The following is a 14297-nucleotide window of genomic DNA, read 5'->3' on the forward strand; positions in this document are numbered from 1 at the left end:
GACAACCTTCAACTTCATCCTCGGTCCTTAGGCTCCCACAGTATACATATAAGGCAGATAATGATTGATTTGATACAGTGACCTCATAAAAAACGAGAGTATTGTTCATAAAATAAAAATAAAAAATAAAAAAATGAGAGTAAAGAAAGGGGAGGAAAATATATCCCTTCATCGGGGTATATGCTCTCCATTCTCACCGTTGATGGGTCCCATTGTGAAAACCAAAATGAATGATGTGCCTTCAGGTTAGTTTTTTATTGAAAATTTTATTTGTTGAAAGTTGAAAATAAAATAAAATAATTCCTTAAAAAACTGAGATTTAAAAGGTTGTATATAAATAAATAAATAAATTACTAAAGTTCAAAGATTTGCAAGGTTGCTCCAGGCTCTAGCGTATACATCTCTTTTAACTAATATAGTATAATATATTTATACATATATTTTAATTAAGTCTTCTTTACCCCTTTACCCATATTAAATAAAAAAAAAAGGTAAATTGCAAAATACACTCTTAAAATTTAGCATTATTGAATTTTACACTTTGAGAAAATTAAATTTACACCCTGAAGTTTGGTTTCGTTAGCAAAACCCCACTTCTGGTTAGTTTTGGCAATTAAGTAACACATCATCTTGTTAACCCTTTTTTTTTTCTTTTTTCTTTTTTATTTTATAAAATCTGCCAAAATAACACAACTCAAACTAAAGAGCAAAAATATTGGGTTTTCATAACTTACCCAAATTTGTATTGGCCAGAACCGCACTTAATAGAAAAATAACGGATGACTGAATTAACTATACTTGAAAATGACAAAAGGTGAAACTTAGAAGGTTAATTTTACATTTTGACCTTTTGTATACTACATTTAATGCACATGCTTAAGGAGTTCTTCTCTTTTCTTCTTCTTCTTCTTCTTTTTATTTTATTTTTATTTTTATTTTTATTTTTTTTCCTTTGTAAATTCTATTGTATGATAATATTTTGGTTCAAAATAAGTAACCATCGGGATGGGAACGTGTTTTAAAAGTTTGGGTAATTTTAGCTATGAATAAAATTGGGGTAGGAAGTGAGATATATTTGAAGAGATTTTTTTAATTCAACCATTTTACCCCTTGATTTATGCTTTTGGGAAAATCAATTTGAACTAAACCATTTTTTTTTTTTTTTGAAAATTGTGGAAAATGGGCACCAAAAAGTCAAATTTTAATATATATATATATATATATATTGAAGACATTGATTTCATGTTATTACCAACTAATACCCTCTAAAGTTTTTTTTTTTTTTGAAGAAACAGTAATACTTATTAGAACACATAAACCCAAAAATAATATATAGAGTTTTTTAAACAGGCTTGTAATACATTACATAACCAAGAGTATCATTACAAAAGGGCCTAACATTTGTAGTAGTAGCCTGGGGTTATAAGAACTGAAACTCTAATATCCTCTAAAATTAATAAAGTATATTCACCTTGGATTATATTTTATATCATATTATGGATAAATTAAATGGATTAGTTTAAATACCAATGATGTGATAAAATCTAACTAAGATTTTAAGATATCCATATTAAAATTAGCTCTCTATCCTAATTATTACAGAGTACTTATTATATATACTCTTTTGTCCCAAATTATTGGTCATGCTAAAAAAACCTCACATTTTAAAATGAATATCATTTATTGTCTTGTCTCTTAATTAAAAATAAATAGAAGTTTACAAAATTACCCTTAACAAAGTTCTCAAAAAATTTTATCGTTTAAAGTACTTATCTTCGGTAGAGGCATAATATAAAACTCAGTAAATTATTAACTATTAATTTTAGAAACGGAACAAAATTTTGGGACATCCCAAAATAGAATATAGGATCGGACCAACAATTTGGAACGGTTATTATTATTATTATTATTATTATTATTATTATTATGTTTTTGTCTTTCTACTAATACAAATAATAGAGCAAATAACAAAATATTAAAATAAAAGTGAATTAATATCAATATTTAGTAAGAATTGTACCTCTAATATAAAATTTGATTGAGAAGCAACTAGAGTTTTAGGAATGCTGGGGAGATTGTGTGCTACTAACTAGCAAGTGCTTAGAAAATTGAATGTAATTTTTTTTTTCCACCAAAAGAAAACATTCAACTTTGCATATTACCTTCAAATAAATAAATAAATAAAAACTTTATCTCCAAATCGGTTTTAGAGTAATATACTAATATTCCTCCAACCCACTACGTGACAAATGATAAAACCATCCACAAACACTTTAATAGGTCATATGACTTGTTTAAATAATACACGTTGATCATTTTATAAGTCACCACGTAATAAGTTTGAGAAGATTTTTCTAAATCAGTTTGAAGGAAATCTTTGTCCACTAAAAAAAAGAAGCAAAAAAAAATTTTATCTCTATTTTTAGAATCAGATCATCTCGTCTAACCTTACTTGGCCTTTCAACGAGTCAGGTTTGAGTTGTTTTATTTTTCTTACGGGACCAATATTCTTAGGTTTGAGTTGTTTTTTTTTTTTGGCAAATAATTGGATCTAAGTTCAATTTTAGCATATTTATATAGGATTGGGCATTAGTCTAGTGCATTGATGTATTCAATCTAAGTCACATCGCTCTCTATATATTTTATACATGTAAAAGTCTCTGCGGTCCCCAGTGGATATTGGAAGTTTGGTACATCAAAAATGTACGAGGTGGAGGAGTCTAGGACTATGAGTCCATTGCCCATTCTAGCAAAAAAAAAAAAAAAAAAGAGTCCATTGTCCACGATTTAATACATAGGAAGCGACAGTAGTACTATATAGTAGGTAGATACTAGATACTGTTACTAATACCATGCCAAAACCCACCGAAATATAAAGAAGCCATAAATTGAGAGAAATGCGACACTAGCAGTAGCAGATGCTCATACTAGCGTGCCAAAACCCACCGAAATTTAGAAAAAGCCATAAATTGAGAAAATGAACCTCGTATGGTTACTTCGTTATTTTCAAGGGAAAATTCATTGGTACGAGACGTAAATTCTAAATATTCTAAGTTCAATTTGCTATACTATTGGCGCAGATTTGTTCTATCATTTATTTTGATAAAAAAAACCTTTATATAAAGATAATTTTTAGTACCTATGCATATTTTTGATGTGATAGTTACTTCATAAATATAAATAATTGTGGGGTATGAGAGGCATAGATCAGGGTTCAAGTTTCTAAAAAAGAACTTTACATACATATACACTTAGATTATATTAAAGTAGAATTTCTATCTTATATTAAAAAAAAAGGATAATTTTTAACTTTTTTTTGTGTTAGTTTAGTATAAAAAAATTAAATANATATATTAATATCAAAATGAGTGTTAAATTAATTCATTATATTTTCCATACATAAGATTTTTGAAGTATTTCATAAATAGACGGTGGAATATTCCTACCAAACTCCAAAACTGAAATACCACCGCTTTCTTATTTTATTTTTTTTATAAATAAAAAAGAAAGAAAAAGAAAAAGAAAAAAAAAAGAGTTATTCTAATTTTAATTAAAAAAAAAATAGCAGTGGCATTTTAGTATTTTACTAAGATAATGACACGTATAGCTATGGCCAGCTATAAATGGCTCTTTCTTTTCGTTTCTCGCTTATAAATTCCTCACACAACAAACGATCCTCTCTCTTTTTGTGGAGGAAAAACAGCTGAAAGCTGAAACAAAAGGCTGAAAAGGAAAAACAGAGTGCTGAGAGAGAACCCCAAAAGAACAATGGCTCTCAAACTCAGTCTTTTCACCCCTCAACCTCCAAAGCTGCCATCTTTTGCTCTCCAGCAAAAGTCCACTCTCAGATCTCCCAGGTTCTTCATGGCTTCCACCCTCAGCTCTGCCTCTAAGTGAGTCTCTTTTTCCAGAGCCATTCATTTTTCTTTTCTTGAATAATCAGTGGATCTTTGTGTTGTTTCTTGTTTTGGGGCTGTTTTTGGACCTGGGTTTTTGTTTTTACATCTTATTTTTGGGTTTTGAGTGTGCAAATGATTGATCTTTGAATTGTGTCAAATGGGTTTTCTTTTTTTATCTTCAAAGGGTTTCTATATCTTTGTCTGATATTCCTATGCTGCTTTGCTATGTTGTTATTTAGCTAATGCACATTCGATAATATTGCTTTCATCTTCTGACAGTAAGTTTTCGTTATTACCGAGGTGGAGGTACATATTTGATTAATGTCCCATTTGTTTTAATTTTATGAATGTTGTTTCTTTGTATTGGTCTTTCTCTTTCTTTATTCATTCTAGATTGAATTATTTGAGATGCTTTACGAACCCCCCCCCCCCCCCCCAAAAAAAAATTATAACTTCATATTTATAGTGAGCTAATTGAGAGGTTTTGTAGCTTCAAATGCAGAGTTTTAGATCTTCTTGATGGGTCTAATTCAATTAGATGATTCAATTATGAAATGTATGCAATTTGAAATATTTCTTTATTTGTGGAAGGAATGGTTCTTGTATTTAGTTATTTCTTGGTGGTTTCTGTTGTATCTGCCTTTTCTTCTAATGTACTTGATAATTATTTTTCGGGCTAAAAAAAGGTTATCTGGCAACATTGATAACATTCTAATGGTGGATTATCCTGTTTGTTAATCTGCTTGGTTAGGAGAAATGAATTTTGTTGCAAAAAATGCTTCTTCTTTTTTTTGTTAGTCACTATATTGTTGTACTTTCTTGAAGCCCCACAAATTCGCGATACACGTTATCAAACATTTTTTTTTTTTAAGTTTTTCCCCCAAAATATTTTGGTTTGATTATGTTGGCAGTAATGGTTTTGGTTGATTTATTGAATTTTTAGTTAATCTGTGTTAATGAATGTGTCAGTTTTTTATATCTAATTTCTTTTTGGTGGAATGTGTTAGAAACTTACAGTTTACAAAAAAACAAATTATATACCTAAAATTGAAGTCTTCCCCTGATTAGTGGTTTTAGTTTTGGAAGAGTATATTCTGAGAATTTGGGATTTTTTTTTCAACATGTATTGGTTTTATTTGATGGATGCATGATTGTCCACCTGTTGTTTTCTCATGTTTTTGGCAGTGTTACTGGCTTTGTCTACGTGTGGGAAGCTTTATTGATGCATGTCTGTACTTGTCCACTGTCTGGTTTTAATGGCTCTTTTTTTTCTCTATCCCTGGTAGTTCTACTAAGTTAAACTTTTATGTGGCTACCCAAAATGACCTGATGTATTGATTTTGCATGGCCTGCTTTACTGAAACATTCTACCTTTCTCACCAAAAAAAAAAAAAAATTTACTGTGGGCTTGTATTGCTTTAGCCCATGGTCTGTTAGCCCTGCCCAAAATTTCTCTTTGGGATTTTCAATATGAACCCTGAAACTTACATGCCTTTTGGTTTAATCTTATTTATATTTTCTAAATTTTCTTTGGATTTGCTTATTTGAATTGGTGATCCTATACTTTGTGCTCTGGTTCTTTGTCCCTGCACTCACAGCCCTCTTGACTTCCATTATAGGTTGCAGCTGTAGCCTGTAGGTCACATTATTTATAATGAAGGATGATATTTTCATCATGTATGTATGTGTTGAGACAATGTTGTCACTTTTAAATGGTTCTTGGACTTAAAATTCATTATTTTTCATTTCACCTATTGGTTTTTCTTTGTGGGTGTTAATAATATTTATCTATTTTATGACATAGTACTATTACTTGTGGCTTAAAATGTTTCCTACGTGATCGCTTTCCAATTGGTTGGTGGTTTAATATGATATTGTGAATTTTCATTCATTATTCTTTAAGATCTTGTAGTGTGCTTTAGTCTCTGAATCTATGGGCTTTTACACCCATTAGAAAACTTAACCTCATATGATTAACAAAATCTGAGGACACATCCTCCTTAGTTCTTGTACTGTTTTCATATGGTGGGGAGAAAGGAGGGTTGGGGATGTTGGAGAGGTAGCCATAGACTTGATCTCCTTAATGATCTTCTCCTTTAAATAAGTTGCATATAATTAGTTGCACATGTGCTTCTTTCGGGCATTGTGAGCTGTTGCCATATGATAGGCAGAACCTGATTTTTTTTTTCTTCTAAGTAGGTGCTAGGACAATCTAACGCCGCATTCTTCATTTATTGCAGGGAGGTTGAGAATCCCAAGAAGCCTTTTATGCCTCCTCGGGAGGTGCATGTTCAAGTCACCCACTCCATGCCACCACAAAAGATTGAAATCTTTAAATCTATGGAGAATTGGGCTGAACAGAACATTTTGGTTCACCTGAAGCCAGTTGAGAAGTGTTGGCAACCACAGGATTTTCTACCAGATCCTGCCTCTGATGGATTTCATGATCAAGTTAAGGAACTACGGGAGAGGGCAAAGGAAATTCCAGATGATTACTTTGTTGCTTTAGTTGGAGATATGATTACAGAAGAAGCTCTTCCCACTTATCAAACTATGCTTAATACCTTAGATGGAGTTCGGGATGAAACAGGTGCCAGCCCTACTTCCTGGGGAATTTGGACTAGGGCATGGACTGCTGAGGAGAACAGGCATGGGGACCTACTCAATAAGTATCTCTACCTGACTGGACGAGTAGACATGCGACAAATTGAGAAGACAATTCAGTATTTGATTGGGTCAGGAATGGTGAGATCCTTGCCACATAATTAATGAGTCATTTCTCAAATCTTCTTTGCACGTGCATGCATGCACCCCACACATAATCCACATGTAGATTTGCTGAAATCATTTTCACATTTACTTGTGTACTATTTGATTAAGGCTTCATACACAAACAAATATGCACATTTGGAAAGCTAAATACAATCGATCACTTCATGTCTGTTACTGGTTTGGTACTCCAACTGCTGGAGGGTTGACTGTTATTAATTGCATTTTTTTTTTCATGCATTGGTTCCATTATTTGCCTGTTAACATCATGTTTTTGAACCAAAATACAAATCCTCTGTACAGGTCAAATTATTGTCTCCAAAATGTTTGCTTTTGTGATTGGATGTCACCAAAAAAATTAGTAATCGATCTAGTTGTCTTAATAGATTTCTTTTCTCTTTAACTCTTTTCTTAAGTCCATGACAATTCCTTTGATCCTTAACTCTAATTTTCTCTATATCTTTTTTGATAGGATCCCCGAACTGAAAATAGTCCCTACCTTGGTTTCATCTATACTTCATTCCAAGAAAGGGCAACCTTTATCTCCCATGGGAACACAGCCAGGCATGCCAAGGAACATGGAGACTCAAAATTAGCACAAATATGCGGCACAATTGCCGCAGACGAGAAGCGCCATGAAACTGCCTACACCAAGATAGTGGAAAAGCTATTTGAGATTGATCCTGATGGAACTGTCATGGCATTTGCTGACATGATGAGGAAGAAAATCTCCATGCCAGCCCACTTGATGTATGATGGCCGTGATGATAACCTTTTTGAGCACTTCTCTGCTGTTGCACAACGGCTGGGTGTCTACACTGCCAGGGACTATGCCGATATATTGGAGTTTTTGGTGGGCAGATGGAATGTGGAGAAAATGACTGGACTTTCAGCTGAGGGGCGGAAAGCACAGGATTATGTTTGTAGGTTACCTCCAAGAATCAGAAGGCTAGAGGAAAGAGCTCAAGGAAGGGCCAAGGAGGCACCCACTGTTCCATTCAGTTGGCTTTTTGATAGAGAAGTGAAGCTCTAAATGCATCATTATGGAATAAAAAAAAAAAGTTTACTCTCTAGCAAATTCCTTCTCACTAAATCATAAATAGATGTCGAAGTTTTCAAGTTGCATTTTGTTTCCCTATTATATTCTTCCCTCTTAGTGTGGAGAGAATTTGTTGGGGGAGTGACTCTGGCTGTAGATACAGTTGTTTCTTGTGTGGTGTCATTAGATATATGCAGAGAGGGACAGCTGTAGTTTTGATGTTGTGTTCTTTTCAGTGTTATGTCTTGTATGAGTCTATGTTCCTCCATAGTTTTTAGTTTGTTCTGAGTGTAAGAAAACAATCTTCATGGCAATTTTGATGATGATGGCAATTTCAAGTACTGCTTCAAGTTGATGTCCTATTTTTTTGCCTCATTATGACTGACATTCGTATGATATATGCTCAGTTTAATTCATTAGCCTTTCTGTGAAGAACAATCTTTATGAAATAAAAAAAGGCCATAGGGCCATTAAAAATATCTGGTACTATGTAACAAGTCAGATTAAACAATCTTTTTTTTATTTTGCACCCCCAAAAAAAAATCTTTATTGTATTGAGAATTTGAAATATGGTATTGAATATTTATTGAAACTGCCATTGTATTTAAGAACAACCTGAATGGATAACCTCAGTAATTGCCATAGTACTGTGACATTTAAATCGAATAAAATTATATGTTATTATAGACATAATTCTGACATGAATAGGATTTAATTTAATATGAATTAGAGGGGGAAAAAAATGCAAAAAATGAAATGTAATTTCATTTTGCAAAAATTTGTACCGCAATAATTTTATCATGATCCTCTAGTGAAATGACATCTTGATCATGCAAGTCTGCTTTAAACATTATGATGGACTCAAAACTGGTATCTGCAACATAAATAATGTATAGAATCAAACACGAATGGTTCTTCATTTTAATTATTATAATCTTTCGTTAAAAAAAAAAAAAAAAGTCAGACCAAACCATGCTTTAGAGGATTTGATAATGACTTACAAGACAAGGAACAACCAAAAAAACCAAAATTGTCAACCGATAAAATGCTGGGTCATTTTTTAATTACTAGTTATTGGAATAAAATAAATGGCAATTAGTGTTTCCCCAATAACGAAATGTTAGGTCAGTTTTCAGCTTCTTGCGGTAAGAAAATGACAGAAAATTAAGTACAGATGTACAGTTTCTTAAGTATGACTAGGCTTGGGACCAAAGATGTCAATATCGGGTTGTTTGGTTACAAAATTATGACTATGCTCGGGAACAGCTGAGCTGGATGTTTTAAAACGTCCATTTGATTAGATGCGCGTTAATGTAAGCTAGTTTTCATCCATTTGAAATGGTATAAGCATATAAACATCCTTAATTAAATTCAATCATATGGTTGTATTGATTAACGAGTGATAATTTGTCTTACATAAAGACAATGTCATTTACATTGCATTGATATTATTGAATTTAATTAGCCACCTTAAAGTATAACTATAACATTTAATAAACAGTACATTTTTAGTTTTTCATTAATGAAATAATGAGTTGTGTTAACCTAATATTCAAATGCTGGGCCGGTTTGCAATTCCAAAATTCATTAAGACAAGACAACTATGGACCAATCCAGCCATTCAAGAGTCTAGTAGGTGTACTTAGTTATAATATGATCAAAGGTGACCCCAAGTTTTGGTGCTAGCTAGTTTGATGGTAAAGTCTATATAGGCTGCTTATTTAATAGGCCAAAATCCAAATATTTGATACTCAACATCATTTATTCATTATAGCCTTGACTCCACCATACTCTCTCTCTCTCTCTCTCTCTCTCTCTCTCTCTCTTCAATTTGGTGCATATTTTGGAGAAAGTAAAACTAATTAGATTCAATTCAATATTATAGTTTATGGATCATGTTAACAGGTATCTTTAAAAAAGTTTTAACATAATATTTATGAGAAATATAAAAAACTGTTAAAAAAATTAATTTCTTTATCATTTTCCTATAACATGTTTCTACAAATAGTTTCTAAATCAATACCCTTAAAACATTCATTAACATTTTTCATTGTTTATATCAATTCATTTATTATAACTTGACTTTTCTCTGTATAGCCTGTTCAAGTTGGTGTATATTTTGGAGAAGGTAGAAATTCTAGATTTAATAGCCACCCAAATATTATTAGTTTGACTCTCTACACTCTCTTTAAAAGTTGGTGCAAATTTTGGGGAAGGTAGAAATCGTTGTCGGAATTTATAAGTTTAATGAGCTGCTTTTTATTGGTTCCATTTGTCGGTAGACACGAAAGTCTATAGGGTCTCACTCATAAGAGGAACGAATTTTAGTAGCATTGTTGCCAAAAACATGAACCACTACTTGTAGCATTGAAGTCATTCCCACCACAAAACCATTATCCCACCAACTCGACCAATCTAGCCCAAGCAAGCGTGTTTCTTTGGGTTGGTTTGGTTTTTAAAAATGTTTAAAATTTATGGATTTGGTTTCGAATTTGGGATTTTTCACAAACCAGAGAAACCAAACCAATCCATATATTTTTCGATAATAAAAAAAAATATAAAAGCATAAAATATAATTTAGACCACATAAATGAATTTGAAATACTTGCAAAAAATACAAACTTTGAAATGTAAGATTTGGGCATTAATTATAGAAAATTAAAGGCTACAAGGTGATGAAAGAGAATGAAAGAAGTGTTGGGTCCTGAAGAAAAGTTACAAGAGATAGTTAAAGATATATGTGGTGGTGCCTTCTTTTGAAGTGAAATTTATTTCTTTTATTACATTTTAATTTTGACAGGATTGCTCTAAGTTTGTTTTCTTTGATTGACTTTTTTTGATTTTAAATGTTATCATTTAGTCTATTAGGTTGATTTATTGGCTTTTTGAACACTTCATTTTGAGAAGTGTTACATCTATAATATTTTCACAACAAATCAAAAGTGATTAGTTGTTATTATTGGTTCTAATTTAAACCTATCTCTAAAATTAATTTTTTATCCCACCAATAACAATCTGTAACATCTCACTACATCTTGTAATTAATTTTTTGAAATTAATTTCTGAATGTACATTTTACTTTCCTACATTTTCTAATCTTGGTATTTAAAATTTGACAATCCCACAACGACTTGTAGCATTGAAGTCCCTCCCACCACGACTTGTAGCATCTGAGATTTGTCCAATCTTGGTATTTAAAATTTGATTTCTTGCTTTTACTTTGAGAATGGAAATGGATTCACTTTGTATTTCTCCGTACTATGCAATCCTTTAAAAAATTGTGAAGGATTCTAAAAATGTCTTTTCCTTGTGCCTATATTTTAACGTTTTGGGCCTTTTGGCACAAATGTTTCAAAATGTTTATACATCTATATCTCTTTATAGAAAAAATTTTCTTTAAATGAATTATTAACCAGTATTCTAAGGGCACTCATTAGCATTTCTCAAAATTAAAAAATTTAACTGCTTATGTTTGACAAAATGACTTAAGAAGGATTTAAAACGCATGCTTCTATTTACATGAAACGGAATTACTTTTTTATCCATAGTGAAGTCTTAACTCTTAAGTGTTGCTGGATATTTTTTGTCTTCTACACTTTAATTTGCAACCACCACACCACTGCTTCTTCTTATTTCTTTGTTGACTTTTTGTTCAGCCAGCAACCTCGTTGATAGACATAAACACAAGACACCGTGGGGGATAGAGGTAAGGAAAAAGAAAGAAAATTCGTAAATTTATAACTTTTTTGGGCTTAAATCTTAATTAATTGGTATGAGATTTACAAACAATATGGAAATTGATTATGAATTTTGGTTTTTTGGAGCTTATGTATAAATTGATCACTTGGAAATTTATTCACGTGGTTGATTTGGGATTTATGAGTGTTAAGGGTTTGTATTGAAGATTTTGTTATGAATTTGAGATTTCAAAATTTATGGGTCTTGGATATGCTGATTTACAAAATGTTTATTTTTGTTTCATTTATCATGAATCATAGCCTTACCTGATTGACATGATTAATGTGATGTTAATTGAGAATTTAATCAAAACCTTTAATTTTCAAGTTTCCTACACCTCCAGATTCTTTTATTTCAACTTAAAAAAAAAAAAAAATTAGTAATATATATTTTTAGGTGAAATAAATCCTGAAATCTTTACATCAATGATTATTGCTAAGGGTTTTATGACCTCTCTCTAAATATCATTGTATTTACTTTTTTCAGCCTATTTGTCTATTATTTGAAATTCATTTGGTTAGTTTTTGGTGGGCGATTTTATTTAGATAAGTTTTGGTCAAATATTTTGGAGCACTAGTATCCTCAGATATTTTTCTAATCTATCTCAAGAAGATAGAAGAAGAAAATTGATATGAAAATCCAACTCAAAAGAATGATTATGTATTCTTTTCACTTGAAATTATGGAAACATGTCCTCTACAGATAGATTACATTTGTCTCATGCTCTACCCTACAATTCAATCCTTAGAGGACACCAATACTTTGGTCATAAATTCATTTTCCTCTCTCAATGTCCTCAACTAACTCTGTTACCTTGTATTGCTTTTAATTATCTTCTATTAGCTTCTAATTAAAGTCAGTCTAGATATAATTGTAGTATCGTTTATTACGATTTTTTTTTTTTTTTTTTTTTTGAGAAAGAAGTTGTTCATTCATAAATCAACAGAAACGTTTGTCATGCAGTACAAGACTATGGGCATCACTATGGATGTCGTCTAGCCAAAACTGGGGGGAATGGATGTCGTCTAGCCAAAACGAACCTTTTTTGATAATGTTTGTCACGTGCAATGCCTCAAAACTAGTATTATTAAAGTAACAGTATAGATGCTCAAATGAATAATCTTTCATTCAAAATGATCCGATATGTGACTAAAGATACAAGGTCCAAATACTAGTAATGGTTTGGGCTCAAACTGACAATCCAAATCCACCACTAAGGGTCCGTTTAGTTGGAGAAGTGAAAAATTGAGAAGATGAAAAATTAGTGGAATGATGAAAAAGTGAGAGGATAGAAAGATTTGGTTTTTTCTCGTATGTGTTTGGTTGGAGAGGTGGAAAAATAGGAGGGTGAAAAACTTTTTTGTTTAGTTGGAGAGAAAAATGAAAGGATAGAAAATGTAGTTTATATAAATTGATTATTATGTCCTTATTATATAATAGTGGGAAAGTGAAAGTGGTAGGTGAGTGTAATAAAGTGAGAGTGTTTATTTTCTTCCCAATTTTCTGTCTTTCTTATTTTCTCTCCTGAACCAAACAGTGGAAAATGTACCATATTTTTCATCCTCTCTGTTTTCACTTCAACCAAACATACCCTAAAGGATTGGTATGGTTTGGTTTAATTATTCTCCAGGCCAATACAGAGAAATCACCTAGAACCCAACCAATCCAGCCCTTTGCCTCATCATTGGAATGATGATGGGTAATGTGACTCGTGTGTTTTGGTGATGATTTCTTGGCTGTCATTCAGTATGTTTTGCTAGGAGAATATATCCCGTTTAGATACGAGGTTTAAGTATATAACAAAATGAAGCAACGTTGGCTAGAAGAAGAAGTGTTTATAACTTGGAATATATTGAAGCACAGCCAAATAAATTATTTCTGTCTGATCAGATGCTAGGCAAATGAGACTACCGGTCTAAATGGGGTATCAAGTAGTTGTGCATGATTCTGATGGCAATGTGATTACAGCTTCATTGACAACCAAGCAACTTTTGGGCTTGATCTTGATGAATCAAAGGTGCACAAAGTGAAGCTTACATAAGGTGATATTTGAATGGATAATTTACTACTGTTCTGTTTGGATCACATGAATTTGGATTTGGATTTGGATTTGAGGAGGCCCAAATTCAAATCCTTTTTTTGAGTAAGTTAAAAGAAATGGATCTGGATTTAGTCCCAACTCCCAAATCCAACCAGAATTTGATAAGCCAAAATCCATGGATTTGAAATAATTTCCTACATGGTGGAATTTGGAAATCTCTCACTCTCACTCTCACTCTCATGCACTATTTCTCTCTGGGCTCTCCGTGTCTCTCTTCCTAGCCACAACTCACAAGCTATTCTTCTCTCTCTCTCTCTCTCTCTCTCTCTCTCTCTCTCTCTCTCTCTCTCTCTCTCTCTCTCTCTCTCTCTCTCTCAGCAACTTCAAATTTGTTTCTCTCAACTCATATCTTCCTCTTTAACCTCTCTAATTCTCTCTTTCTACTAAATATAAATCCACAAAGGTTGTGGGTTTTTCCAGTGGTTTTATTTGATTTTTTTGTGGGTTTGTTTGGGTTCAATTTGATTATTTGTGGATTTTGTTTGATTTGTTTGTGTATCTTGTTTCATGGTATTTTCAATGATTTATTTTGGGTTTGTCTTTATTTTCTATTTCTATTTTAATTTGTGGATTTGTAATGCAAATTATGTATTTGATGAAATGCTTCTATGAACTGTTTATGAGTTGTGAAGTAATAAGCAAAGGTATATACTCCCTCTATCCAACTTTTTTTTTAAGGGAACATCATTTATTGTCTTGTCTACCTTTTAAAAATGTATAAGTTTCCAAAACTACCCTTAAAAAATTTTAT

The 14297-nt window shown here is 31.9% G+C and overlaps 1 protein-coding gene across 1 annotated transcript; it reads left to right on the plus strand.

Annotated features, from left to right (window-relative positions):
• The first annotated feature begins 3641 nt into the window (after positions 1-3641).
• On the plus strand, positions 3642-8057 carry LOC112025684 (stearoyl-[acyl-carrier-protein] 9-desaturase, chloroplastic). Its single transcript, XM_024058367.2, has 3 exons — positions 3642-3893; positions 6140-6644; positions 7141-8057. The coding sequence occupies exons 1-3, from the start codon at positions 3769-3771 to the stop codon at positions 7699-7701; spliced, it is 1191 nt and encodes a 396-aa protein (XP_023914135.1). The 5' UTR covers positions 3642-3768; the 3' UTR covers positions 7702-8057.
• Positions 8058-14297: the final 6240 nt, after the last annotated feature.

Source organism: Quercus suber, unplaced genomic scaffold, assembly GCF_002906115.3.
Source record: "Quercus suber isolate HL8 unplaced genomic scaffold, Cork oak 2.0 scaffold_374, whole genome shotgun sequence".
Taxonomy (NCBI): Eukaryota; Viridiplantae; Streptophyta; class Magnoliopsida; order Fagales; family Fagaceae; genus Quercus; species Quercus suber.

Excerpts from the sequence above, each read along its gene's own strand:
- LOC112025684 (XM_024058367.2), top strand. The coding sequence starts at position 3,769 with ATGGCTCTCAAACTCAGTCTTTTCACCCCTCAACCTCCAAAGCTGCCA. Across the intron at positions 3,894-6,139 it reads ACCCTCAGCTCTGCCTCTAA|GGAGGTTGAGAATCCCAAGA; the intron begins GTGAGTCTCTTT and ends CATTTATTGCAG. Across the intron at positions 6,645-7,140 it reads ATTTGATTGGGTCAGGAATG|GATCCCCGAACTGAAAATAG; the intron begins GTGAGATCCTTG and ends CTTTTTTGATAG.